Below are 27,855 nucleotides of genomic sequence, written 5' to 3' on the forward strand. Positions count from 1 at the left end.
TAAAGAAATCATCTAATTATATATTATATTATATATATATATAATTCAGGGAATATGTATTCCCTGAATGATGTATGCATATGACTGAAGCCAAGGAGAAGCAAGAGAAAGTTTGGTAGCAGAAGCACCTCCAAGAACTGAAAACTTAACACACACGGCTACTGAAAATGAGTTTAGGTTTATGGATACAGGACACACCCAGATGTGGAATACACGAGGAATTTAAGAATTCAGAAAACACTGAAAACCAGAATCTCATTGGTATTTCAAGGTGGGTTTTTTTTGGTAGAATTACACCTATCACAACACAACAGCAACAACAAAAAAAGAAGTTCATCTGAAGAAATACTCTGCATTTATTTTTTTAACTTATTCATAGATTTCAACTTGTTTCTGTTGGAACTGAACTGAAACCCTATACAGTAACTTACCTGGCACACGAGAAATCATCTGGCATAAATCAACATTTAGTGCAGCTGCCCTCTGTAAGAGATAACCCCAGGAATGCATCTGGACTTCATAGCCTAACAAAATGTCTGGGTCATATCTAGAAGCAGGGGGGCAAAAAAGGAAAATGAGCTTAATATTATTTAAGAAAGTATTTTCCATGAACACAGTATAAACAAGATTTCACTCTAATCATGTTGAGTTTAAAAAAGCAGCAGTCACAATGAGTTTCTATGAAAGCAGCATCTGGATGGGGAAACAACATTTAAAACACAAGATCTTTTAGGATTTTCAATAAAATTCCCAATGAAAAAATTTTTAGAAGGAATATTTTCATTGGGAATTTTTTTTTTTCTTTTAAACATACTGCTATTATTTCAGTCTTTACAAATAAAGAACAAAATCTACGTCCAATCAGGTTTTATTGATGGAATCAGGCTGTATCAAGCATAAACTGAAACCTAGCTACGGGCACAAGACAGATGTGCAATGAAATACAGGACTGTCCTCAAACTCTGTGGTACTATTTTCCTTTATGAAATAGAAGACAATTTGTTCCTAGACTACTTGAATGTTTTGCAAATAACAATGTATCAAGCATACTGCTCTGTAGCTTATAATAATCAGAGGACACTTCTGGTTCTAAATGGTGACTTTATTGGGAAAGTTACAATTTGCAGTTGAGTGAGAGCTGTCAAAACTGAAACGTGGAGAAAAGCAACCATATCTACCAGTTCTATTTAGATACCTCTTCCTTTAAGATAACCTTCTTTCTATAAGATACACACCAAAAACTCATTTTATGCTGTATCTCGTGCGAGGTGGAAAATTTGACTGGCTCAGGTATGACAAAACGAAAAGTCAGAATTATCTTCTGACAGTCACTGCCCACCTTCCAATCAGGCTCAGAGAAGAGTTGACTAAGACAGAAGGACAAACAAGGCGGATTCGAAGTCAAAGCACAGGTAGGAGTTAGCTCGGAGGAGCCTGTACCACCTACCTTTTGAGTAGGCACTATTAAAACCAGAAGTCATGATCTGGTCACTTGCTGAAGAGCCTAAGAATGATTTGCTTGGCCTAGGTAGAAAGATACTGGCCAAAGTAACATCAGATGTCTGTTATTTTTATAGCAAAAAAAAAGAAAGGAAGCTTCACTGGGAAGAATAGCTGCTTCTTTCCATGCAGCTCAGTCAAGGGGTTTTGAGTTCCAGCAGGCAGCATTCCACTCAACCAAACGACAAAAGGGCAGCTCTCAGGAGGCAGAAGACTGAACGACAGCCTGAGCGTCCTGTACCACAGCCTATGCCCAACGCCACGAGAGGACGCAGGCTTGTAGACCTCACCTTATGGGAGAAGTAGGCAGGGGCCTTGGATTATGAACAGGATCTCTGTACTTTTTGCATCCTTTAATGCCTCCAAAACCACCAATATTTCCTGACTGTTGGGTATAGAACACCCTTTCCCTGAATTGTAAGTTAAAGTTGTATCATAGACATTAGAAATGAAGCTTCAGACTTTATCGTGAAAGTGTCTTCCTTGCTTGTGTGTCCCAGCCAAAAGCAGATGACAACTCACTTTGAAGTAACTAACTGAGAATTGCTCCAGGAAAGAGGTTCTCCACGCTTCTGCCACGAACACTAACTTTTTGTGAAAAATAGAAGAAAGAGCATTTGAATCTTTTTTACTCAGCATGGCTATCTCTTTATTGCAATTTGGGCTTTTGCACCAGCCAGCAAAAGTTGAAAAATTCCTTTAACCAACTATTTCTACCTGTGAAGGAATGGTTTTGATACAGTTTTTTGCTAAAGCAGAAGATTCTAAACTAAGTTTTTGATTTCTAGCATTCTAGAGAAAGTAAAAGAACTAGCACTCTGCATTTGGGGGGTATTTTTCTCTCTGTTGTTAATGTCAGATGAACGATTCTTTGTTTTTCAAGACAGGAAATGATCATGAGGAGTGGAAGCGGTAAATTTGCTCATTTTGGAAGCCTGTTCTACCAGTGGTACAAACCCAAAGCTACTTGGAACAATTTATGGACAAATGAATGAAGCTAGTCTGCAGTTCCTTTCAGCAGCAGAATCAGTATCAAAAAGAGTTATGACCACTTGCTGCTCCGCACAACATACAATGATTGTCAACCGAGATTCCAAAATTATGAATAGCTCCATCTAAGCTTTGAAATAAAAAGGAATTATGTAATGGCTTATACAGTCACGGAATAAATGTTAAAAAAATTAACATATTTTCGCATTAATTCTTGCGGCTAAACTACCCTGGTCCTAGCACATTGCAAAACACTACTGATTATTTAAAATGAAGGAAGTAGTCATTTATGTTCATATTTGAAAACTGGTTTCACATAATTCAAAATGGAAAATACTTGTAGATTTTACAGACAGCAAGATGTTATGCAGTTGGGCGATCCATGATAGATGCAAACGTGAATGAGAAACTTGTGAAGAACTGCTTATGTGGTACATAAAACAGTATTCATTGTGCCAGGAATTTGCTTGATTTTTTAAGCCTGTTCTCAACAGAAACAAACATATTGTTTCGAAGCAGCAAGTTGCCACAACTTTAGCAGCTACCATCTGTGATGAAGGACAGTTGCTTTGTGTTCTTCCTTGCTCAAGTTGTGCATTACCTCCCTCACTTCCTACTTAACCAAATTTTAGAGGGCTATTACATTACTACTGCAAATACCCCTATTTGTATTGCAACTGAACACAACATTTCATCAATTCTTGATTTAATCTTACTATTCTCTTTTAAGCTTTTAATGAATAAAACAACCTCTGTAAACTGTCTGCATATAATCGAAAGAATGGTTTCTCTAATATCCTTCAGATGGGAAGATGTTTTATAGGACAAGACATAAAACCACTTTAGTTTATGATATTTTCAGATACATGCTTTATCTTATATAAATAAATTGTATCTAACTTAAATATTACATATTTTAATGCAATTTTATGCAAATTCACATGCAGACTGGAAAGCTAATCACTCAAAAGATTAAAAAAAATCAGCGCGCTAGTTTTGAACTCAGTCTTGCTTGTACAGGCCACTGGGGATTGCCTACAGTGGCACATGACTGAGTCACAGGGTATCACTACACTGCATTACTTTGTTTTTCCTTCCCAACTAGACACTGCACATGCATTAAGGGGAGGGTCTCATTTCAACTAATTTTGGCATCTCAAGTTTTTTTAAGTTGGTCTTGTTATTGTTGTTGAAGAAAAAAAGCCCCTTTGGGTGAACTATTCCCTATAGTTTAGCCACCTCTTGCAGAATGAGACCCTATTCTTTCTGTTTAACATACATGGTGATGAGAGAGTAACTACTTAGACACTGACAATGAAATACAGATGTCCAAGTTTCACTCAGATGACTCTCATACAAAGATATCTATATGGAAAGTCAAGGTAGAGTAGCTAGTAAACGGTGAATTCAAACCCTAGTGTAAATTCCCTGTAAACATAGTCCCTTAGTTTCAGTTTCCTGTACTTAAAACTTGGATCCAAGTAGCATCCTTCTGAAAGCATGAAAAATTATAAACATGCTACCAGCAACTGAGTTGCTCAGATACTACAGTAAGTTACACATATTTGTATTTTGTATGTATATCTGTATGCATTCACAGTGCACATGCACAAAGGACTATAATTAGTATTAACAAGTTTATGGATGCTTAGGTATTTCCCTAACTTTGCAATCAAAATAATTTTTGGTTAAGTGTATCTGTGGATTATCTTTGAGGGAAAAAACAAAGATTAAATTCAAGTAGAACTCGTTCTACTGAACAACACTTGGGACCCCGAACTCCTGCACTACAGTAAATGCATAAGGTCTACCTTATGCAACAGGTTCAATAGACCTATCAGATTTCTTGCACCTAGCATGAGGCACTGCTGTTTCTTCCTTCTTATTTCCTTGCTGATCAACTACATCTCAACTGATGCAACAGAAGTGCCCTTTCCTGCAGCGCAATCTCATGTACCAGCTGTACCAATGGACCAGTGTGTCATCTGTTGAGAGCTCCTGTGGTATTCTTTTTGCTACTAGAGAAGAGGAGATGCCTGGAGCTAAAAGATGACATTATTCCAAACGGGAAAATGAACATGTAAACCCAAGGTTTAGCTGATGTGAACTCAACTGAAGTCTGTGTTTCTCTCGCCTTCTCTTCCCCTTTTCATGTGGTACCACAAAGACGACAGGCTGTGAGCTAAGGAGAGGACAACTTTTATATTTTTCACCTTCCCTTTTCACAATTTTTACAGTATGCTATCCAGTTGGTCTTCATCATCAGTTTAAGCTGTTTTATTAAAAGGAATTGCAATGAGACCAGCTTTTACACCTGCAAGAGGCTAGTAAGTTATAATACTGATATTTGAAAGCTGCTGGCTAGGACTAACACAACAGGAATAAGAGGTGTGCCTGCCAACATAGTGCGCTCTTGTTAAAAGGATGGGCACTGATACTGCTTTGCATGCTGTTGCCAGTCTCTCCGCCAAAAATGAAAAGCAGCATTTATACTGGCAGGATTTAAAGACTACAGCATTAGCATTCAACTGATACATGCTGCAGAGAGAAGAAATGTGATTATTTTCCTTTCTAGCTAAATCGTATGTGTTGTTATGCCATCTCTTCCTCTTTCTCATTTGATAATTTTGTGAATGATCACTAAAGCACCTAGTTATGCCTTCCCTTCTATTATGTGCCTGTTTTTCCTGACTGCTATTTTTCTTCCAGCTACAACTAAGAGAAAAAGAGGGGGAAAAATATTAGGCCAGACCTATGATACAGACAAAAGCAGTAACTGTGCACGGCAGCAGAATACTTGGTGACTCAAAACCATAACTGAATTCTCTGAAAACATTTTTCCAGTTTGCTTTGGACAGTAAAAGTTCATAGAGTTGATACAGGACATTAAATACAGATTTCTACAGGAAAACACCACAGAGGTTGATAGTGGCCTGGGAAAAGAAGGTTAGATTAACAACATCTCTGTTTTAAAAAGAAAACGTTGCTAGAGCATTTACAGAAGAACAAATATAATGCATTGTATTCAATACAAAAAATTGATTAGCATCATACTTTGCAAGAAAAACATTATACAAAACATTTAAATGTTAAGTATTAACAACCAACTAATTTACAAGTGTTTTATCCCTCAAATCTTTAAGAAAAATCTTGCAACTTTATACTCTGTTTTTGTACTTTTATCAGAAACTACTTCCATGGGAACAAAGAGTCATGGGTGGCTGGTGAGTCTCAAGTAGCAGTGAATCTACTACTTTTTTTCAAGCCTGTCCTGTGTCCACATCCCCTGCATGTCACAGAGATGGGGACTGTGCATTCTCACACAAATAACCCTAATTTTGCTCTTCTCATGCCTGCAGGACCAGCCCTTTTCTGCTATCTGGTAGTATCTGCACTTACAGAAGAGTGGCACAATTTGCCTTGAAGTGTAGGAGAGGCCCAGACATTTACTTTCTCTTTCCTGGGAATCCATTGCTCCATCAGGCTTGGATATCTCTAGTATTCCCGCGTTCTTTAAATCACCAAGACAAACATTCTTGTAGCATTCCCCTCCACCTCCTCAAACAGTCAGCTTTTCTGCATTTTGTACTGACTGGTTTATGGAGCTATGTGAATGCGTTGACTCTTTTTTTTTTTTTTTTTTTCCCTTTAGGTTCAGAGAGAGAGGTGGTTCTGTTTTACTTTTTCAAGCAGACAGATTCTTCCAATTTTTCTCCCAACTCATTGCGGATGACTTCTTACAATAAGGAGAGCGTGTACTCAAGAAGGCCGTTCAGGCAGCACGACAGAATCCTTTAGGACAGCAATATAGGTACAGGCTTCATTTCAAGAAAAAAAAAAGATTCATTTCCCCTATGACAACTCCAAAGAGTCTACAACTTGGCTCTCTGTGCTTGTAGATCATCCACACTGGCTGCACAGGATGGGAAGGAGGTTGTTTCTCAGCTGATTTATGCCAGTTTTGAGCTGAAGTCCCATTTTTTTGTTTATAGCCAGAGGGCAGCTTACCAAAGAACAGAAAATTGGACCTATGTAGGTGAAGCTTCCTCTCAAACTCTAAAGACGGTTGTCAGGGTACCAAGAACCACTTCAATTATGCTTTTCTTTATTGCAAATCCACGTTGTTTATTCTTCTCTGCCTCCTCCAAACTCACCTCTACGGCTGTTCCTTTCGAACCGTTTCCTGCCTCTCAACCCTCAAGCAGCTCAGTATTTCAATTCCCTTTACAATGATGTGCTTTCTTTTAGCTGTCTCTACACAGATTTTAGTAGTCACACGTTTAAGTACTCCCATTTCACAGGTGAATCACTCTCAGTAAAAATCTCCTAGAAATGAAGGTGCTTATTCCCCTCAGTATTTGGACAAACCTCCTAGTTTTCAGCACAGCTGAAATCGCAGATCACAATTCCAGAGAAACAACCAGGTCTTCTTCTGGTCCACAGACCTCAAGATGACTTATTTTCATTTGCCAACTGCCCTGAGTTAATCAGAGACATCTACTAAGTTCACAGAAGAACATTTAACCTGGTATTTACTTTACAGATGCCTAGGTGCAAACACATGTTAATCTTACTGTGGTCATTCAGATCTAGCACACGCTGAACAACTTCACAGTGAAGGTGTAACTGCTCCTTAGAGCAGCCTTCCAGTACCTAAAGGGCCCTGCGACAAAGCTGGGGAGGGACTTTTTACAAGGGCATGGAGTGACAGGACAAGGGGCGATGGCTTTAAACTTGAAGACGGAAGATTTAGATGAGATATAAGGAAGAAATTCTTCCCAGTGAGGGTGGTGAGGCACTGGTACAGGTTGCCCAGAGAAGTTGTGGATGTCCCATCCCTGGAAGTGCTCAAGGCCAGGTTGGATGGGGCTGTGAGCAACCTGGTCTGGTGGAAGTTGTCCCTGCCCATGGCAGGGGGGTTGGAACAGGATAGGCTTTAAGGTCCCTTCCAACCATTCTATGATTCTATGAATCCAACTTCAGCTCATCAATTCCAACGAACTTTCTGGAGCAATACTCATCTTCAGTGAACACACAACAGAGTAACTTTAGCTCTCCTATAAAGTTAGATTTGGGAAACACTTTTCAGTGACAAAAGGCTAGTGGGGCAGCCCAAGGATAAAACACCAGCAAGCATTAAAACCTCACTAATTTATCACTCTCTGCTTCAACATCTGTGTCTCTCACTATCAACCAGCACACTATAAAGACTGTTTGTGTAGACACTCTGGGTCATTTATTCAAAGAAAAAATGCTTGTAGATTTCTGATGGAAAAAGAGACTGATGAGCTAAGAGTATTGCAGGAAGTGATACATTTCCCAGGAATCACCTTTCCTTCATCTATGTACTGGGAACAGTGGTCAAGAGTTCTCTATTGTGCTCTTCCAGAGTTTACACCTATTGACAAGAAGTGACAGAATCAACCATTTCCTATTTTCAATAACCAGGATAGAATAAAAACAAAAGGCCTAAACAGAGAAGTAGAAGGCTGAAACTTGAAACAAATGAGCATGTTCCACAATTTCACATATATGAAATAAGAGCAAGAATTAGGCCAACTACTAAGAGAATGACTAGAAACGGGAACAAGAATTCTTCAATTGGACTGCATAAGATAATTCCTCCCACAGGTGAGGAGCCCTCTGTTCAGTGCACCAACAAGTTGATAAAGTTTGCTCCTGGTATTGACAATCAATACTGAACAGATACTCTGTCATTCATTGTGCCAGGAATCTGGAATTTCACTCTTCCACCCTTCCCTCCAAAAGCCAAAGTGGCCAAGAGCATGAACCAAGAGCAAGCTGCAGTCATGTTATTTGGTCACAAGAACCCATTATCTTCTAGCCTTACACATACATCAGTATATAAGATACTGATACGGTCCTCTGCTGATAAATTAAGGTGATTTTGAGTTTTGCTCCATGAACCCCAAGTGGTAACTCCTCTTAAACATGGTCTGATTGTCTTCATTCTCTAGCCTATCAGAACTACTATTAAGTGCACCTACCAGAACAACTAGAGTACCTAGCTTGTGCTGGAAAAAATAACACTAAAAACAGCAAAAGAAGATTGTTTAAAAAATAATTACTGATGCTGGAAGTTTTAATTAAAGCTGCTTGCTTGTTCATTTCCCATTGAGGAAGATTTTTGCAATCCACTACTTTTTAATCAAGAGTTTTACCATACTTTTTCCTTCAGTTAAGTGTCTAGGCCCAGAGTAGCTTTGTTTTGTGCTTAAGAAATATGAAACATTTACTCCAGCAAAATCGCTTATTCTCTTTCAGCTAGGCTACAGAAAATAAAGGGGGAAAAGAGCAGCAAACTGTACATGTAGTCCAAGTTTTAAAAACATATTCGTTGGGAGTTCAGCAGAAGTCTGATTCCTTATGTGATATTGCACAGGAGGGGGAGGGAAGTAGACTAAGATGACAACAGCAGTCTGCCTCTTCATTAACAGGTCAAGTCTTTTATCTTCCAGGAATACAAGTTCACTCTTTCAGTCTTTGAAGATAAAGTTGTTGTGTCAAAAAGGCATGCTAGCACAGAGTTGAAACAGAAGACCTCTTAAGAATAGATTTCTCAGTCAGCAACCTGATGATCGGTACATTCCATCTTGAAGTACTACAAAAATAGCATGCTTTTTTTCATTCGGTAATGCCTTCAATATGTACAGACGTAGACGACTTCTGTTCTTCAGCAATAAATATATATTCTGAGTTCTCTCTCTCATACTCTTTAAGTACTGTCACTTTTTAAACTTCCACGCAACTGGTGGAGAACTCTTCATTTATTGGCAGCTTCTCATTCTCAGTAATTTTCCTAAGTTTGATGGAGCACTAGATTTCCAAGAAAGAGAAAAACAAAATTATTTTCCTTACCTGAATTTTGTCTCTCTGAACAGGGATCTGCTGCTCTGTCAGGACTGACCCTGTGTTGGTTGCATTCAGCAACTCTTTTTGTATTCTGGCTTCACGGGGTTGGTCAATGTCTTTCTCATCAGAGGTTTTCTGGTTGGAGAGAGAAAGAATTGCAAATGTACTCTGCCTAGTACACATTTTTTTCTTGTGCCTCTATTCCAGCAGGGTGACTCATAGTTTAAATTTGTTTATTTTTCCTTGCAATTTTACAGCTTTGCACCTCTGACAGTAGGGCCTGGAGAGACGTCTGCAGTTCCACCTACTCACAAGCCGAGAGGGCTCCCAAACAGGCTTCCCAGCCGTGGTGGAGATGGGGAAAACCAGCAGTTTTCTGAGTCTGATGGAGCAGGGGATTTCCATTCAGAGAAGACAAAACTAATGAAGGAAATTGATTTTTCAACTACTGGTTATTTTAATCTGTCCATAGCAGTTTCAGTACCATGCAGGGTTTTTTTTTTCTGTCTTGCCTCAGAGTCCCTAGAAAAATTCTTCCCATCTGAAGGGTTTTCTATAGCTCTCAGCACTGTTAGTATCTACTATGCTGAGAGTTTCAGAAACAGATGTGTAATGAATTCCGGGATTAACGGGAAAGGTTGTATGTTAAAGAACACTACTTATAGGGCTAATTAGTTTCAAGACTGTAACTCAGCTGCTTAAGAGGATCTGAATGTTCTTGCTGTCAGAGAAAAGGAAAAGCAAAAAGTACTTTTATTCGAAAGACCACCATGCTTGTCCACTCTAGAAATAAGCCTTCGAGGGAAACAACAACAAAAATCAGTATTTGAGAGACTGGCAAGGGTTGAAGGAACTACATCTGCTGGACCAAGCCTGAAAAATAAAAGCAGAACGTACAGATATGCTACCTTTTTACAATATTCACTACTTCCTGGAAAAGAGTTCTTTCATCAGTAGCGTAACTGACTTCTAGTCCTGTAACTCCAGACCTGGTGAGCAAGGGGGCTTGGTCTCTGCTCCCTAGAAAATAAAGTAAAAGAAAAAAACCAAAAATCATTACAATTTAGAAGGAATTCCATTACTTCAGTCAACAATATTGCTTTAGAATAAAACATACAACTGAAAAGAAATATGGAATACAACCTATTTTTATCTTTAACATTAATTATTATCACAATTAATTCCATGGACTTATTTTGTTCCTCTTGGGCGGAAAAGTTTGTTGTTTTCACTTTGTAAAATTTTGCCATAGTGGTAATCTTGCACAAATTTTCAGATATAAATAGATTCGATTCAAGAGAAATTGCACCATTTTACATGTACAAGATTGCAGCTATTAGAAAATTATTTTCTAATAAGAAATGTTAAAGGACCATATGACAGCTTACACACAGTGTTTTCATGCAAAAGATGTATTTTAATTGCTAGCTTAGAGTAGTGCTTTGCAAAATACTTTTAAGAATTAAAATGATACATAACATAGTATAGTTCTTTTTTTGGTACACTTCTTAAAGAACACTGCTAAGTTACTAATAGAAATGTAAAAACACAAGCAACTGCTCGCTTACTGCACATTAAGAGTGTCTACATTGATAATGTGTGAATAATAGCTAAATTCATATGCATGCAGGAACTCGGCATCTGCCTTCCGTATAAAAACATCCTCTTGAATAATATGCAACATACACTCTGTCTTTTCATTTTCTCTATACAGCAGATACTAATATCTCTGATTAAGGCAGCAATCTGGAGTTTTTAAAAGGCATTCTACTTTAATGCATTCTTAAGATCTTGAGAACTAAAAAGAAGTGTGCTTTCAGAAATAAATGTTAAAATGAGTACTGTAACTTACAAAGCAATAATAATACAAAAAGGGAGGCAAAAAAAAGAGGTATATCTCAATGTCAAGTCACTTCACAGGGAACTCAAAAAGTTCTAACCAAGAAAATATTGACAGCACACATCAGTTAAAGCAAGAAATGTCACAATAACATTTAAACACATCATTTTATTTCGTTAACAAAAATAGATCAGAAACTCTGTTTTTTCAAAGTATTATTGGACCTCTTTACAGAGAGCTTTTTCTTGATAATTTATCAGTGGCACACACCTAGGAAGCCATAGCGGCTATACTGTGAAAAATCTCACTTACTAAGGTAAGAGAGATAATTTTTTTTAAAGATAGTAACAAGCATATAATACCAGGATAAACTTCACTGAGAATAGTAAGAACTTAGCTTAACATGACAGAATATCTACAATACTTTGAAAAATAAACTGGTAAAAGAAGGAGCTGTTGCCTTAATGCTAAATTTATTTTTGATAGGTTTTTGTCCACACTTAAATTTTAGACAGTATTTTGTGGTTTAATGTATATTCACAATGCCAAAGAAACCCTGAAAGAAAGAAAGAGGACTGGTTTTTTGGTGTGTTGGTTTTTTGTTTGTTGTTTGGTTGGTTTTTTTTCTCTTCTCTTCTCTACTAGCCTAAACCAGTGGTACTCAACCTTTAACAGCTGGAGAGCCACTTCTTTATTAAATGGAGTTGTAGAGCACCATAAAAATCAAGTATCAACAGTGTGATTTTTTTTTTTTTTTCCCCATCATGACACTTCAATGTGTGATGATGTTGCCTCAACATCATCACATATTGATACATCACGACATGACACATCAGCATCCTCTCTCCCAGCAGCATTCTGCCTTCAACTCCTTCTGGCTGCTAGGAAGGAGTGGGGTGGAGGGGTGGAAGAAGGGGCAAAAGGGCGACTTTTTCCCCATTCTGCCCCACAGCTGCTGGGTGGGAGGTGATCTCTACTCTTACCTGTGGGGGGATCCCAGCAGCTCCTTTTCTTTCCCCCTATGGGAGGGGGAACTTCAGCGACTCCCACACTGCTGGTCCATTTGCTCAGTGCTCCCCGCGCTGCCTGATAGAGTGGAGCGCCGATCAGACGCCTACATTGCGAGAGCCGCCTGTAGGGCCATGAAGAGCCACATCCGGCTCTAGAGCCACAGGTTGAGTATCACTGGTCTAAACAAAGCCAAAAAGGTACAATAGAATAAGGGCCCCTGTTTAGATCCTAAAAGGATCAGATAAAACCACAAAAATAACCCTTAAGTAAAATATAAAACATACTGTCTTGCTTTTAACATTTTCTACTTGCAGCTATCCAGCAATTTGAGTAGGAAACTAAAGGCAGGTTTTCCTCTTTATACTTTTAGAACACTGCAGGAGCTTGTCCACAAGTACGCAAACATAGATGATTTGCACATGCTTTATGTTATTTGTGGTTTACAGCCCATGCAATAGTTCTTTGGAAGATATAAGCAGGAAAACTCTATGTTTAATATGGTCATTCATCCAACAGTCAACAAGACAAAATTAAATGAGCTAAATAAGCAATATAGATACTCGATTGTATTTTGCTTGCTACTGTTTGATTACGATGAAATAAGCATTTTTGTAAAATATGTTAAGAGAAAAGAAATAGGAACCTTGGCTTGAGAGTGTCCTGTCTCTATCAATCACTATAGCACCAGTGATTTCTTTTTTATCAGTATTTGGTAGTGCTGTGTCTGATGAGATGCAATAGAATAAAGCACAGATCGGATCAAACTCTGGGTCTGGTTCCAAATCTCGTCTGGTTCGAGCATGTAACTCCATACTGATGAGAGTAAGGTGTTGGACCTACCAACAAATAAAATACAGTAAGTTAGTATGTTTTGGAGTTTTCTTCAAGAAATTTAAGAGGAGATTATTAGCGCAAATTAGTGCATTGCAGACATTCATATGGTCATATTATATTGTAATTAAGAGGTCACACCCGAAAATTAACAAAAGTGATTAAACATGTATCTCTGGATCTCAGTTTTTTGCAAAAAGCATTATATTACAAAAAACCTAATCATTTATTAATCGCTAATTAATCACTAATTTTTATACTCAATTATTAAAATTCAGTATTTGTTTCTGAGTACTATCTTCTTCCACCAAAAGCAGAAAATACAAACAGAAATGTTCAACATCAACAATTGTAAATTCCTGTAATGTTTTCAAACAGCTTTGCGTATTGAGCTGAATTAAGTTTCCGGACTGATTAAGAGCCAAGAATCACTGCTGGTCTTTATTTTTCTTTCCCTCTCTCACCCAAGATGGGCCAACAAGCATGAAGACTAAGTCACTTACAGAAAGATACACAGAATGCCTAACGTTCCCTTCACTTGCGTTAGTGAACTTCCACATCATGTTGCTGCAGCTTTTTACAGAATGGTTTGCATTAGGAAAATTCTAATCTCTATATATTGTACAGTTTTGACTCTACAATAAATACTGTAGTATTTAATACTGTTTCAACACTATGTTGTTGCTCTGTTGTCTTGCATAGTACAGTTGATAATGTGGACTAATGGGCAAGTTGGAGGGATTACAAGGGAAAAGTTACAAATATTTCTGAGTATGTAAACTGCCCTGGGGCAGCCTGATTTCCTCTAGATTTGCATCCTAAATCACTACAGCCATCACTGAAATGAAATTTTACTACCAAGCTCTATCTCCATTTCCTGCAAAATCATCAGTTTCTTGTGGCTTCTCCTATGTCATATCCTCAGTGCATAAAACTGCTATCTCCCCATCTCATCTGTCAATTGGCCACAGCTAATTCCAAGCCACAGATGCAGTGACTGTCGGGAGCACATACACGCTGGCCGGCCAGTTAGCAGCCAGACACAGCAGTACTGTATTCACATTGCATCCCTTTCTCCAGCACCTATTTTGATCTCTCTTCCTGGACCAACCACTGATCTATGTGAAATGTGTAGAGACACTCTTTGAGACATGTACCATTTTGTTAAATGTAGTAGAATCTGGCCAACAGGTTCAGAAGGGAACATGTAGAGATACTGGGAGGGTCAGACTGACTGATGCCAGGTGCCTTGTTTCTTAAGGAAACAAGCCATGAAAGTTATGGTCAAGTAGTTCTTCCAGTAATGTTTTTATACAAAACTTATTATTTCTTCCTTCTGATCTCTCCCTTATTTTTATTTTTTAAAGGAAGGTTTACCACCTTCTTAAGAAAAATACTCTGAAATTTAGTTCAACACTATTACAGGCACTTGGGAGTTCAAGCTGAAACTAATAGAGCAACTACTGAAAGCTGCAGACATCACACACTGATTAATTTTAAGTCAGGAAGGGACCAAGGAGGAAAAGATTTTTAAATTCTATTATAAAACTGATCTGATAAACTATCATTTTATAAAACAATATGTAACAGTAAATTACCTCATGTAAAGATTTTGCTTCCTGCAGGTTTTCCACACTGACTTTAAAACCGTAAGTGTTATTTAAAGATGGTCCTTCAATTTGAGAAGTCTCTTTCTTTGGAGCGCCGAGGGCTGTGAATTGATTCTTATTGGAGGGGGAAAAAAATAAAAAGAAAAAAAAAAGTACAGTATAATATTGAAAAAACTACAGGCTGCTAAATTAATATGCAATATTAAATACAAATTTATCAATGAAAATGCAAATGCTACACTACAATTACTAAAAAAAAAAAAATGCTTTCGCCATCCTCCTCATGTCATTTTTCAACAGGGAAACAACAGTTGTATCTTTCTGCCTTTTAGGAATAATTTTAACGAAAGCTCATAGTAAAGCAAGAGGCAGTTTGAAATACTTTAAAACCAACAAAAAAAATCCAACAAACACAAAACCCCCAAAGCCCACACATACTGGCTTTCTTAGAAGCCCGAGGACAGGGGAAGCAGCAAATCTCTATTCTCTCTTGAGCGACAATTCATCAAAACCCTCTGTTTCAGTCACCACTTTTTAAAGCACCGAATTAAGGGTACACTTAAGTACCCACTTAAATTAGGTGAATGCCAGTATGTTGAGAATAAGAGAAAAGACTATTGGGTCATTTCAGTAATCCACCTAGCCCACTGTTCTGTTTCCAGCATGGCGAGCAGAAACACTGTTTAAGGAAAACATGCGAGTCTGATCATTTTATGTGATCCATTCCCCTTTCTACACTGTCAGCATATGAATGTCATTCACTGCCTATGTTTTTTTCAGAAAATGCTTAGAATATTGTCTGAAAACTAATGCACACAGAAACATAAATATACATATCTCTGTGTGCATATATATATACACACATTTATAAAAAAGGGAAATCACAATACAACTTAAAAAGGATGTTGCAACTAAAAGAGCAAAACAACATCCTTACCCAGTGTCTCCTCAGTGTTTCATTAGCGTCTCACTGCTCTGAAACATAGAACGTGCTCTCAATATCCAACTTTTCCCCACTCTGTAAATTAAACTGATTTCTTCTTCCTAACTTTGAGTGTACACTGATTCTACAGCAATTGCTCCCTACCATTTTAAATGTATTTTCAAGATCTTAAAAGCAAAAGGAAAAAAACAACACAGAAGAAAGAGAATGGAAATGTGTATGCATGTCATAATAAAAATCTTAATTTACCTTCATTTGTGTCGTTAGAAGTACTCTTCGGAGACCATCAGTATTATTCCCCCTTTTGTGGCTCAGTTTCTGGGCTTTTGTTTCTGTAAACATATATGAGTGCAAAACTGCTTAGCCTCAATAATATTGTCTAGACATTAAACAACATGCTATAAACAACCAGAGGCATTCGGTTAACATTATAAACAAATATTATATATATATAAACAAATACAACTTTATTACCTGTCCAATCCAAAGTATAACTATTACAATTTGGTATTTCTAGACATTTAGGAATGTATAGTACAAGGCCAGTAAGTTACCAAACCTCATGTGACTATTTTCTTGAACCCGGCAATGTTATTCACACTCTACATTGAGATTATGTTCGGAAAAATACAAGCAATATAACCAATGAGATTTCAAAATCCCCAAAACAAGCTATAGTTTTAAATTAAGTTTTTAACCAGCACTTCAGAGTTCAGGTACTAGAGACGATCAGGAAGCAAAAGGGTGTTCTGCTTCTAGACTTTTTCATAATTCAATAGTTACTTAACAATAACACACAGGCTTTTTCCTTTCCAAAACTAGTTTCAAATATATTTTGTGGAGATGTAATTCTTCTCTCCTTATGTCAAAAGAAATATAACATCACATTCAGAAATCAGTGTATCATTGGAAAAAAGTATATCATTAGAATCACTTAATGGATTTACCTGTGGATAAAGGAGTAAAACCAAGAACTTCAGGTACTCCATCTTGATTTTGATTCTGCACAATGGGTGTACTATGTAGGCAAATGGATGCAGGATTTCCAGGATCTTCATTAACTGGAAATGGTGATGTGTCAAACGATGCCCTAACCTCTTCTTGGGTGGATGGAGAGTTTTGTGCACTTCCAGCAGGTAATACAACATTTCTTTCCACAGAAGACAAAATAATATCCTGACTCTTCCACTCTGTGTCTTCCAAATTGGACTGTTTGGGATCTGGAGACACTACTTGCTGCCAAGGAGGAAGTACCGGAGAATCTGGTGAACTGTAATTGACATAATAATCTTCCTCCTCCTCCTCCTCCTCATGTTCTAGTGTTGAAGTAGTAAGTGTCTTGCTTTCAGATGGAGTTTTGTTAGAGTCTATGTCATTTTTAGTACTTACAGAAGTTCCTGTAGTGCTTATAGACTTATCACAGGTTTCCTTGGTTTGTGTTTTTGTAGTTTCTGCCACTGAAGCAGGAGAATTCTTTGTAGGCACAATAGGTCTTTCATCTTCCAGGCTAGATAAATTTAAATCTTTAGCTGCTTTTACTACTTCTACAGATTTCTCTTCAGACAATACTGGAGAGCTGAAATTCTCAGCTGCCTTTGCCAGCTCAGCAGGACAATTCTTAGGTAATTTCTTGAAATGTTCATACTCTTCTTTGGCATGAAGCCATATCTGAACTTGCTGTTGGCTTGGAGCACATTTACATGGCATTATGACTATTTTTTTGTCTTCACTAGTTTTATGGCTATTACTTTCTCTTTTATTAATGGTAGAGTGACCGTAACGAGGAGGAGACCCTGGTCTAGGACTTTCTGTCATTGCTGAAAATGCAGTCTTCCAGAGTCGTAGACCTTCTAATGAGAAGTCCCCCTCAAACTCAAGCAGATCATTTGGAAGCCTAGTTTCCACTGTGAGAAGCCGTCCTCCAATCTCCCTGTGAAGAAAACAGTTTGAATTATTGTTTTGCTCTAAACTGCCCTGCAGGCAGTCCTCAAGATGATATATAAGCAGAGTCCTGCTAACTAGTTTTCTCACTATGCAATTCCCGTGGGCAGTATCTTTCTTTTACAAACCAAGCAGGCACATTCCCACTTACTACGATAATATCAAGCAATAAAAAACCCAAAGTGTCATGAACGAAAATGGGTACTTGCATGGGAAGTACAGTAATCTTCAGCTTCAAATGTATGTATATCAGATGGGATCTTTCATGTATCTTTGCCATGTAACAGCATAAAATTGTTTAGAGAAATAAAATAAATTTAATATCATCACAGGCACATGTAGACAGACTAATTTAACACAGTACCTTGGTTTTTCTGGAGCATCTGAAGGATTACTGCAAAACGGTTCCTGATAAATTGTTTCTGCGAGATCATGATCCAGCAAAGTTGCCATGATTTCTTCACGACTGGGTGGGGACATGAGAGGCTTAAGAATGTGAGCAGTACGAGGTGTAAAACTTCCATTCTTTGATTGTGAGGGAGAACTGGTTGATCTTGGTGAACTATCTGGAGTTGGAGTTAATGCCTCATTGTTTCTCGAAACATACAATTCTAAATCCTCAGAAGCTGCATCTATAAGTTCACCATCAGGAGAAGACAATATGGATGTAGAAGAGGTATTAACTGAATCAAGTGGTTGACAAGGTTCATAAGTGGTTTCTTTTCTAATGTGGCTTTGAATCCAGTCTGAGCTGGTTGGCTGTGGAAGGTTAAGAAATCTCTCTTTATTTACTGTATTTCTATTCAGTTTGAATTTTTCATTTAAATAGGCCTCAGTCTCTTGTGCACAAGAGGTACTGACAGAACTAGATCTAGGAGTTGAAGGATGAATGTTTTTCCTCCATTGGCTATGGCAGTGGTTCTCATTATTATCCAGTGAGGTTTTCTCAAAAAGCTCAGGGCTCAGGGAACCAGACCGTATCCATTTACTTGTGCTTGAAGAATGTTGCTTTTCTTCCTCAGATTTTTGGTCGTTATGACACAGAAAGTCCTTTTCTGTTGTTTGTCCAGAACCAAGATCTTGAACTGCATCACTCAAGAATTTCTGGGGCAAATTTTGATCTGCTGGGACAAACTGGCTTGCGGAATAAAAACTGCAAAAGCCAGTTTGCCCTATAGTATTAATATCGAAGTTGTAATTGTGGTCTGGAGACAAGCTGTCTTCAAGAGAGTAGCAGCTTTCAAAACCAGGGTCTGAAAAAAAAATGGGGCTGTCATCAGACACAGAGTGATCAACGCGACTAGTGATCTGCTGGCTTAAAGACTCCATTTTTGAGAGTTTTGGTGCTTTTTCTTTAGGTTTTGTATTCCTGGGAGCACGAGATTTTCTTGGTGATGTGACTGCCCGTGACCTTTTGATTGCTTTATTCTGTTCAAGAGGGCATATGTTCCTGCTCAGCTGTGTTTTAGCTGGTAATGGTTCCTGTATAACATTTGCATTCTGAGCTTTCTGCTGTCTCTTCTGGAGCAACTCTTTCAAAACAGCTAGGCCAGACTGTCCTTCACTGAATGCTGATGGGGACACTATAGTCCTGTTTTTATACTGGGAGATGGGTTTTGGTTGCATGGTTGTTTCTGACAGAGACCTTTGTTTTACTGTTTCAGGTTTAAAATGTGACATATCCAAAATAAACCCTCTCTGGTTTTGATCCCAATTTAACTGTTTCACTGGACTCTTCAAAGATGTTACAAAACAGTTCTTAGGCAATTGAAGTGTCCCAGGGCTTTCCTCAGATGACTTCAAAATAGAAGAACAAGGATCGGAATGCTTGGATGCCTCTGGTAAACAAAAAATCTGCTGTTGATTATTGTCTTTACAATGCAAATAGTTAGTGGCATGTAACTGATCCATCTTTGCTGTGTCCAAAGACTCACGAGCTTCATTTAACTTCCCAACTGGTGGTAAATACCTGTTTTGCAAATTTTTTATCTCTTCTCCTTTTGCAGAAGTCTTATCTTTAGAGATCAGTGCATTCTGTGTTACCCGAGGTGAATGAGTAGATGGATCAGATGTGTTTTGAATGAGAGTAGAATCCTTCATTCTAAATATAGCACTTTGAGTCCGGGGCCTTTGAGAGCTCATTTTTGGTACTTCCCTTCCAGATGCCACAGGAGTAGATGCAAAAGATGAATGAGGGTCTTCTCGTGGAGCAGGTAAACACTGTGCATCTACAGGCTTATCAATTTCCATCAATGAATGAAAACAGCCTGATGAATTACCTTGTGCATCAGCTGCTGAAGGGAGCTGTGCAAAATATCCTTCGTAATAGCCAGGAAGAGGACAGTCTTTCCGGTTATGAAGTGGCTGCGAGTTGACAGAGTTGTAAGAAATCTCAGGCAGATCTTGATGTTTCAGCACAAACTTCACTTCTGCAGTAGAGCGAGTATTTCCTTTTCCATCTTTAAATACAATGCGCTTTCTTGAGGATGCTTTTTCAGCTGTTTTTTGTCTTTGTTTTGTTCTAGGTTTCTTCTTGCCATCATCTGCTGTTTCATCAGCCTGATTAACCTTTTTCTTTTTCTTGGTAGATACAGTGGGGCTAGCAAATTTCTTTTTACATTTCTTAACCTGAGTTTTTGCACGACTATTTTTTCCTACACTAAAATTAACAGTCTTGCTGTTGTACATATTGGGCCCCCTACTAAATAAAGCTTCTCTGTCCAGGTTGGTCAAAATTTCTTCTGCTTTTGGATCAGTTGGAGACCAGCAGCGAGGTGGAGATGTGTTTACGGGGCTTGTGCTTCTCTCAGAAAGAAAACCTAACTTAGACATAACATCACTATAGTTACAGTCACAGTCTTCAGCTTCAGCATTGTAGGATGGCAAAGGAGGAGAAAGAATTGTATGAGTCCTTTTTCTGAAAGATAAAGTTCTTTTAATATTTTTACTACCTGTTTTTTGTGGTTTTCCAGCTTTTTTCTTGGTTGACTTATGTTTTGCTTTCCTTTTGTGACTTTTCTTTGGTGTTAGTGGATAAATAGGATATTTGGTTGCAGGAGAGTCAGGAACTTTTGGCCAAAAGTCCTTTAAAGGTGCAAGCTTTTTATATAAGTTCATCTTTTCCTCTGTGAGTACAACTCTTTCCTCACTAGAATCTACTTTCCCTAGTTTAACAAGCATATTTTTTCTCCCTCTAAATCTATTGATGATAATATATTTAATAATAACAGGTGGCAATTTTTTAGAAAGTTTTCTACGCTTTCGTGACTTCTGAGACCCATCCAAACTTTCAACACTTTCTATCGGTTGAGGTAGATTAATTTTTGAGTTGTGTGCGACAAAGCTTGATTCACTATCTTCAGTCTCGTAGTTTACCTTCCGTTTCGTTCGAAGCGTATATTTATTCCCACACAATCCAAATGACTGCTCAGCTTCAAGAGATCCATCTGCAAACTGGCAGTCAGTATAATTAGCAGTACTTGTAGGCATTTTGTTTTCAAAAGCCTCAAGAGGAACTTGAACTAAGTCACTAGGTAAAGCACTATCCTTATCAGGAATGTTACTACAAGCATTACCTTGTGTATAGCAGCTTCCCTTCTCTGATGCAACATCATTTACGCTTGCAGGCTCCTGATGATGGATAAAACCATGTTTCTTTTTATTCAGCTTCAACCTGGACTGTTTGTTGCCTTGCTGTAATTTATAGGTCACCGGAGCTAACTTCTGTGGTCGGCTGAGACAATTAGAAAGAACAACACTAGGAAAGAACATATAATGTGCTGCTTGTTGACTGAGGCTTGGCTTTTCTGCCTTATGCTCCTGAAATTCTTCATACCTAATTTTAAGCTTATTAAGGCCACCTTCATCAGTGTTATTTTCAAGTGAATGTACCACAGTTCGACTGCCTCCTGAACAAGACACCAATTCACAATTTTCTGTAACTGTTGCTGGAAAAAAACTATTTATACTTGCACTGCTGGATTTTTCATTTACTTCAGAGGACATTTTACCTTTGGAGTGGCTCAAATCGGAAAAGTTAAATAAGTTTTTATTCAACACGCTGTCACCAATGTGGCGACCCACATGCATAAAAGAAACATCCTTTTCAGCCTTTCTAATGCTAGTATACTTCCGACTAGGTATCTGTCTGCTCACTGATGAAATGTCGTCTTCATACTCAAAAATACTGTTTTCACATGAAGGAACTGGGAGAGTATCTTTCTTGTTACTTTCTTTGTGAGAGTTTTCTGCATGGGTACTATTGCTGAATGGAGTTGGGTACTTTGCTGAGTAAGTGCTTTCTTTTGTAAGAGAATGGACTGAAAGTTCAGGTCTTGTTTCTGTGTTTGGTTGTGAGCGGTCTTCTACTAAATCTTCATTATTCAAAACACGGTTAGAAAGGGCACTTGTGTGTTTACACTGAAAAGTAATTTTAGCAGAAGATGGGGGTTCTAGCGTAGCAGCATCTTTGTGAAAGATTGAGGTCTTTACAGACATTTTGCTTGTTGCAATGACGGAAGAGTGAGTTCGAGAACTTTCATTATTCAAAGGATTGTCTGAAATGGAAGACAAGAAATTTTACTCTAGTTTTCCTGTAAAAAAAATAACCTAAGGCATTAACCATTTTAATGACATTTTCCTGAAAGTCCTCCCATCCAAAGAAGAAACTAAACTCTTGTCAATCACATTGCATTTATGATCATGACAACTAGAGACCATGAGTACATGAGCTGCTTTATCAAAATCCCGTTGTCAGTACATGTGTGTCTCAGTTGTTCTGTCAGATACTCCTAAATGGTAGGCCTGCATACAATTGCCAAAGATTTCATGCTGGTTTTCTGAAAGAAGGCTTCTAAAATCACTTTCAGATAACTAAATACAAACAGACTGATTTCTAGAAAAGTTTGTATCCTGCTTTGTGTCTGAGAAGTATGCATACTCATTGGCTCTGAAAAACAAAGAACCTATTTGGATGACTTCTCCCATATAGAAAAGTCATTGCACACAAAGCTAAAGTACTACCTTACAACACGGCAAAGGCTTTGTATTAACTGTCCTGTGCGCTAGGCATAGGTAGTTTGCTGCACTTGTATAAAGCAGAGCAATCCACCACCTTTTCTCATGTTTATGCAAGGAGCTCGCACCATTTAGCTACTTCATGAATTCATATCCATGTGTTAACATTCCCCCACAGATCTGCAACCAGCATGTGCTGCGGTAACTGTCCTGTGCAGACTCATCACACAATACCTGGGGCGATTTCTCTCTCTTCTGCTGATACTTTCACGACATTTACTGCAGGATAAGTGTGGACAAGCAGGTGGCAAGGAACAAATTAACAACTGGTTTGCAGCAACTGCGTGCTTGCTCACAACCACAATGAACACCAAGTCATTTGAAGGAGTTTATTCCTCTGCAGAGAGGCTGTTACCACAGAGCTCCTGGCACACAGCAATTTGTTTATGTGTCCACATCTTTAGCTGAAATGCTGAAGGGCGACAGGAGTTATGAAACATGCTGTGTGACCTGAAAGCACGTGCTGCATGCTGTCATACTAGACAGGGGATCCTTTGCACCTTTGCCGTAAGTCTCAACCAATTTGAGGATTATCTTAGATTCATGCTGCCTTCAGCTTAGCAATGTATGTGTTGCCAGGTGAGAAAAATAAAAGGAAGTCTCAATCTGTTCCTAATACCATTTTCTAATGCATACACAGAGTGCCTGAGCTGTGAAACACAGCTGGGAGATGCTGCCCATGATTCTTTGAGGGTAGGAGTCCACACAAAGAATGACAACAATTAACTGAAAACCAAGAAAATGGGAGCTTAGTGAAGTGTCAACAAACACTTGGAAGCTGACTATTCAGATATAAAAACTGCAAAAATACTTGTCAGTCAGACGTTATGGACATAGATTTATGTGTGGATAAGCACTTTCTGATTTAGAGTTTTGAATTTACTGCACCTCCGACTCTAAGAAGTTTATGTAAAAGTTCACAGTAATAAACTCTTTCTAAGCTGACATTCTTCTTCTGCAAGTGATATTTCATACTTAAAATATTCTAAAATTTAAACAATTTAAGATACAGTCTTACAAGCCAGAAGCATCCCTTTTTACATTAAATTACAAAGTAGTGCAAAATAAGGAAACTACAATTATGTATTTTGCAAAACCAAATCCTATTAGTAGTACATCAACTCCTGCATTAACCCCACCATTATACCTATAAAAGCAAAGGAAAAAGCAAACTATGCTTTAAACAGTGGACACAACAGAATAGCTGTGGTTGTCTATGTAGTAAGATCATACAGCTCACTTTCTTTAATAAAGAATTGCCAATAGATATATTAGGACGTATGTATTTTATATACTAACATATGATGTTTGTTATTTTTGTCAAATACCTTGAAGATACACAAATTAATACAGAAATTTTGTTAGGATTACATTCCTGTCCCAAAGAGCAAATGCAATAATAGGAAATTAGGTACATGCATGAGCACAAACAAGATTTTACATTACCCAGTTTGTACCATGGATTAAGAAAGAAGCTTCTGTACAAAGTGATGTTAACCACAAATTTCAAATTTTAAAGGCAACGCAGTATGACTAATACAACATTTCTAAGCAAAGAAGAACAATTACTGTTGATTAGACCAAGAAGAAAAGTTAACCTAATACTGAGAAGACCCTGGATACAGATACATATTTTTCCCCACAAGATCCATACATTTTACATTGTTTTGCTCAACAGAATTTTATAAATGTGAAAATATGCAATTGTCTAATGAAACAAATAATAGTATTTACATATCTGCCTAACCTCAAAGTGTGCATTCTATTAACTAAGGCTATTTGATTGAAGACAGCAGGTTATAAAGAGATAAGCAAGAGTAGCAAGAGAGATCTCTACAGATTAATTTAGTTTTTCATAGATTTTGAAAGGCAGTTTCTTCTGCATCAGCTTTGCCACTGCATTGTTTCAACTCATGCAATCCCAAATGTGAACATGCAATCTGCTGAATAAAACACAGGCTCAAACAAAGGCTCACTATATTTTAGCATGTGTGGCAAATACTTGCAAAGCAAAGAACTATCTAAATTTACACAATAATACATTTACTATTTACAATTAAATCCTAGCATAGGATAAATGATTTTACAGAATCATTAATTTTAACACCACATTTGCATAAAAAATAGTAACAGAAAAACATCCCTTGCAACAAGGTAATGATCTTTTCCACAAAACTAATTTAAAAATGCCCTTTTTTGGATCATTAATACAATAGGAAAAGCAGATTCTTGTAATTTGTAGAGGGCATTGAGATTAAGGTATTGTTGGCTTATAAGGAAGATGTTAAGGGCCTGCTTCTGCAATCTGTTGAAAGCATTTCCTTCCAATTGAAACAATAATTGAGAACGGTTAGCACTTTGGAGAACTGACAAATTGATTGGAAAACAAACTATGAACCAGGTAATTCAAAGTTCAAAGCTGTTCTCTTGTTTACTTACCACCATTTTCATCGGCAGTCCCATCTAACTGAGGTATAGAGAGATTAGTTAGGAGCACATTGTTACCACTCCACTCCATTTCTTCCCCTGAAGATGAATCCTCTTCTGTTGAGCTTTGATGCGTATTTTTGCCAGCTGACCTAGAGAAAATGGACTAATTAATGCACAATACTTCTCTTAGAAAATACCAATAGCCACAGGGAACCTCAAAACCAAAGGGGTGTGCTGCTATATGGTTGTGTAATCTGGGGGAGCAAAAGGAAATAAACAAAAAAATTGTTGCATTTCTCACTGAGAAACTCAAAATAGTAACATTGAAGAATATTTTAAGAGGTAACAGTGGCAGCCAACCATTTAAAAGCTACAGACAAACTCAGCAGGATTCACTGGCTTAAGAAGTCAGAAAGAAGGCACCGAGATGCTTGAATTTATTTCAATCATACTACAATTTAATTTCATTGCTTGAAAGTGCTTGAAATTTGAAGACTAAACCAACTATACAAAATTATTTCAGTTTACCTCCTAGCAAACTTTTTTAAGGATTCTTTACTGTATTATAACAATTCTCTCTTGGCAGGCTTAACGAAATCACAACCATCAAAACAATGTTTGTTTCCATCCCTCCTTGAAGATTCTGAAGTTGCTGTTGCTAGTACTTAAGCTGCTTGTACTAAGTTAACTGTTCTACACTGACATTTTTACAGTCAGGAATTTGCTGGGGGAAAAAAAGTAGTAGTAAATCTACAAAGCAAAGCTTCTACAAATTCTTCATGTTTTTAAGGTAGCACAGCTTTATATGGGAGAAAAAAAGAAAATAAATAGAAAAACCCCCAAACCAAATCCTCCAGTATATTAGAACTCTAGAAGCACTTAGGAATTTGATTTCTTCTTCTTTAAAATAAGGGGTGAGATGGACATAATTCTTCATAGAAATAAGCCATTCTGTGGCTACAAGAGAGAAATCCAGATAAATATTAAAGAACTGAGGTTTGAGGGGTTTTTTGGTTTTGTTTGTTTTTTGTCTTTAAGATAATAATAATCTATCCTAGTAGCTTGATACATCAAAACATTATTGTGTAGCACCTTAAAAGGGATAAATACAAAGATTTTGAAGTTATAGGAAGGAAAATCCACAATAACCTAAATACAATCTACTTCTGAAGAACCCTTATCTGTGGAGTTCGACCAGAGCATGAATTATATGTATCCTAACACCACAGACATCTGAACGTGCTCAGCACTGAGCCAACTTCAATCAAGCCATGTTTATTAGTTCAGGAACAACAGACTCAAATATGGCTACATGATTTCCAGACTAACTCAGGTCTGGAAGCAGCATGACTTGGAAGAGAGACTTAAGTAACAAGCACAGCTAGGTACACAGTGGCCACAACCTAACTGAGCTTTGTTCTCCTTCTTCTATGTTCCCAAAACATGGGAAAGTACAGTGCAAAGACATTCGAGCTCTATATGCAAATGAATATCAAACTGAGGAGAGCAATCAACACTCTGGAGAGTAGGGCTGCTATTCCAGGGGATCTCAAGCGGCTGTGGAATGAGCTGCCAGCAACCTCATGGACTTCAAAAAAGGCAAATCCAAATGTCCCACAAATGGGATGAAATAACCCCATGCACTGCTACAGGCAGGGAGAGAGCTTACTAGGAAGTGGCTTTGCAGAAAAGAATGCAAAAGCCCCAGCGGACAACTAGCTGAACCCCAGAGTGTGCATGCAGGGTGCCTTGTAGCAAAGTCGGCCAGTTGCCTCTTGGGCTGTGACTACCAGACTGCAGCCAATTTCAGCGGCTGTGAGGCTGCAGCTGGAGCACTGTGCTCAGTTCTGGGCATCCCACTACAAGACAGACACTGACAAGCTGGAGCAAATCCAGCCGAGGAGCACAAGGGTGACTGGGGGCTGGAGCTCACGATGGATGTATAAGGAGAAGCTAAGGGAATAGGATTTATTCAGCCTTGAGAAAAAACTAGGAGATCTTGTTGCACTTGTCAAGGATCCGATGAGTGGGTATATAGAAGATGAAACCAGATTCAGAGGTATCCAGCGATATGAAAGGGGCAATGGGCATAGGGCTGCCTCAGGGAATGTCATGTACAAGGAAAACATTCTTCGTTATGAGGGTGTTCAAACACTGGGACGTGTTGTCCGTATAGGTTATGGAATCTCTGTCTTTGGAGATACTCAAACCTTGACCAGACAAGGCCCTGAGCAACTGATCTATCCAAAGCTGCTTTGACCAGGCCACTGGACTACATAGCATTTAGATGTTTCTTCCAACCTGAATTATGCAATAATCCTGTGCATGAAGCAGGTCTTTGTCAACTTTAGTAAACCCAGTCAGGTTGGAGACAGCTTCTGCAGATAAAAACTTGGATCTCTCTGCATTCAGGAAAATTTGTGTAACACAGCATGATACCACCATGCATGAACCAGTCCAAGTCTTGATGGGCTTTTTTTCTCTCCAGTTCAGCACAAATCAAACCCAAGCCATTTAATTCACTCAGTAGATTATTGTTACTCCTCATTATCTCAATATACTTTGAGATAACGGAAGATTGGTGAATATCCAATAACAGAAAAGTGGTAATATGGATAAAGTAGCATGTATTACGAAGTAGTACAGATATAGAACGAGCCTGAGTAGAGTAAGGTTGAATCCATCGTCAGACTGAAACTGGCTCTTTATGCATGAGCAGAATCATGTAGGTGGCAGAGATACTCACACTCTCTTCTGAATTCACTTCAAATTCTGGAGAGATCACATGGAAACAAAGCTTGTAATTCCCT

General features: G+C 38.1%; 1 protein-coding gene across 1 annotated transcript in view; it reads right to left on the reverse strand.

The window, feature by feature from the left end:
• Window positions 1-431: 431 nt before the first annotated feature.
• LOC104154854 (DNA polymerase zeta catalytic subunit-like) overlaps window positions 432-27,855 on the reverse strand; it is a gene marked incomplete at both ends in the record, with an annotated part of 34,339 nt that continues 6,915 nt past the window's right edge. The window contains 8 exons of the mRNA XM_009700382.1: window positions 432-547; window positions 10,272-10,383; window positions 12,858-13,050; window positions 14,644-14,769; window positions 15,848-15,930; window positions 16,546-17,528; window positions 17,904-22,095; window positions 25,055-25,194. Coding sequence (XP_009698684.1) covers window positions 432-547; window positions 10,272-10,383; window positions 12,858-13,050; window positions 14,644-14,769; window positions 15,848-15,930; window positions 16,546-17,528; window positions 17,904-22,095; window positions 25,055-25,194 — 5,945 coding nt within the window. The remainder of the gene's footprint in view (window positions 548-10,271; window positions 10,384-12,857; window positions 13,051-14,643; window positions 14,770-15,847; window positions 15,931-16,545; window positions 17,529-17,903; window positions 22,096-25,054; window positions 25,195-27,855) is intronic.

This window comes from Cariama cristata, unplaced genomic scaffold, assembly GCF_000690535.1.
Source record: "Cariama cristata isolate BGI_N322 unplaced genomic scaffold, ASM69053v1 scaffold14665, whole genome shotgun sequence".
NCBI classification, from domain to species: Eukaryota; Metazoa; Chordata; class Aves; order Cariamiformes; family Cariamidae; genus Cariama; species Cariama cristata.